This window comes from Trachymyrmex septentrionalis, unplaced genomic scaffold (genome assembly GCF_001594115.1).
Source record: "Trachymyrmex septentrionalis isolate Tsep2-gDNA-1 unplaced genomic scaffold, Tsep1.0 scaffold20, whole genome shotgun sequence".
Lineage (NCBI taxonomy): Eukaryota > Metazoa > Arthropoda > Insecta > Hymenoptera > Formicidae > Trachymyrmex > Trachymyrmex septentrionalis.
Window position 1 is genome coordinate 4,373,935 of NW_017305180.1, and position 1,869 is coordinate 4,375,803.

General features: G+C 33.0%; 1 protein-coding gene across 5 annotated transcripts in view; it reads right to left on the minus strand.

The window, feature by feature from the left end:
- Positions 1 to 1,869, minus strand: part of LOC108747797 (T-complex protein 11-like protein 1) — a 4,977-nt gene that overhangs the window by 2,652 nt on the left and 456 nt on the right. Inside the window, exons 2-4 of one of the 5 annotated variants that reach the window (XM_018485580.1) lie at positions 896 to 1,081; positions 698 to 829; positions 338 to 454 (exon numbers count right to left, since the gene is read on the minus strand). The exons of 1 other annotated variant lie outside the window; for it this stretch is intronic. In XM_018485580.1, coding sequence (XP_018341082.1) covers positions 338 to 454; positions 698 to 708 — 128 coding nt within the window. In that variant the 5' untranslated portion in view covers positions 709 to 829; positions 896 to 1,081. Of the gene's footprint in view, positions 1 to 337; positions 455 to 697; positions 830 to 895; positions 1,127 to 1,869 lie in introns of those variants that run through there. 3 more of the 5 variants (XM_018485579.1, XM_018485581.1, XM_018485582.1) reach the window with 3 other exon arrangements.

The following is a 1,869-nucleotide window of genomic DNA, read 5'->3' on the forward strand; positions in this document are numbered from 1 at the left end:
GATGAATTATTTCAACTTTGTTTAATATTAGAATCACAATGCTGAGATGATTCATTATGTGTCTTAATTGTATATCTGTTTTTTTAGTTGAACTAGTATTTATATGCTTGTATTTAAAATGAAATAGATCTATATTTGAAGTTTAGCAAAAGTCAGAAAGTTTTAGTCCAATCCACTGCAATAATAAGAAACAAGTTGTTACTAGAAAATGCCTATAGTTTACAGACTGTTATCTTTAGCTATGTGAATGCCACAAAGGGCAATATTAGATTATATAATTTTTTTAACAGCAAACTCCTATAAACACTGATTCGTTATCAGACAAAAATAAACTGACCGATATAACATAGCAAGGATAAAATTTAACAGTGTTGTGGGTCTCAACTTGCGACTGAATAAAAGACAGCAAAGAGTCACACCCCATATTACTCCGGCACCGACCAAAACTTCATTCCTGACAAAACATTACCAAATCATATATGTTCTTCCGAATTATTTCTCATAAATCGAAATATCAATTGTAATAATATAAGAAGGAATCAATCATATTTTTAATGATAACTGAAATATCACATTGGAGCAAAATCACTTAATACAAAAGCTTGAAATTTCTAAGATTCCTCTTTTATTGGAAGAACAAAGGAGAGCAATAAGAAGCATCATGTTATGATGTAAACAAAGCTCGCAAACGACATACCTATCTGGCATAATGTTGAGTGTCGATATAAATATATAAATAATTTAAAAGACTAGCCGTAGCATGATCCGCACACGGGTCTGGCCGCTAATCCAACTTTAAGCGTGTTTCAAGAAGTAGGTCAGCCTGTAACTATAAAAAGAATGTCCGTGATACGAGGAAATTCATGAGCTGCATTTCCTCGCGGTTTGTCCTTACGAATTTCGCGTAGGTTAATCGCGCGCGATGCGGTCGACAGACACCACAGGAGAAGCCCCGTTCTTTTTCCTGTACAACCCTCAGACCCGCCAGTACATTGGATTTGTCTGCGAACACGCGTGCCCGCTGGCCAGCATCCCGCAATGATCCGCGAACGAATTTGGAAACAGCTGTGAGATCGCGCACCTACAACATCTCGTACTTGTCAGATTTTACCGGAAGTGTCGCACCGTTTTGTACAGAGCGCGTTTAAACGTGCATTTTGAAACCTATTCTTTTGAGCCATACCTTTTTCCATAAAAAATATACTGAAAAAAGTTGAAAAAAATGTAAGAGTTGCAAAAAAAAAAAACGTGAATATGTTCGTTTTAAATGCGTTTCATTATATCGTTTTCAATCTTAAAATAAAATTGTGTGTTAGAGAAAAAACGAAAGCAAAGTCGAAGTGTATAAAGTGCAATGAAAACAAAGAGAAAAGAATTGTATCAAAATAATTTAGTTGCACTTTTTGCATTTTTTACGATTAAAAAAATATTCTGGATTTAAAGGATTTTTTAGGATATAAAGAGAGAAAAGATAAATAAAAAAAATATATAATTTAAATCAATTTAAAGTCACACAACAGATCTTCTAACATATGTTTTTAGATTTGTCTTTTTTAGGATAATTTAGATCAAATTCCAAACTAATTAACTATCTGAGTGGCAGTCTGTTGCATGCTCATATCTGTTGCTGTGTCTCCATTGTTTTATTTTTACTTTTTTAATAGATTCGATTAATTTAATCCTGGCTAAGCTACTAATCTCCCCTAAGTTATTTTATGTTTAATGTAACTTTCGAAAATTATATTTGACTAAATATTATATTTTAATAAAGTACTTTATCAAATTGTTGTGTGTGTGTGTGTGTGTGTGTGTGTGTGTGTGTGTGTGTGTGTGTGTGTGTGTGTGTGTGTGTGTGTGTGTTATATAATA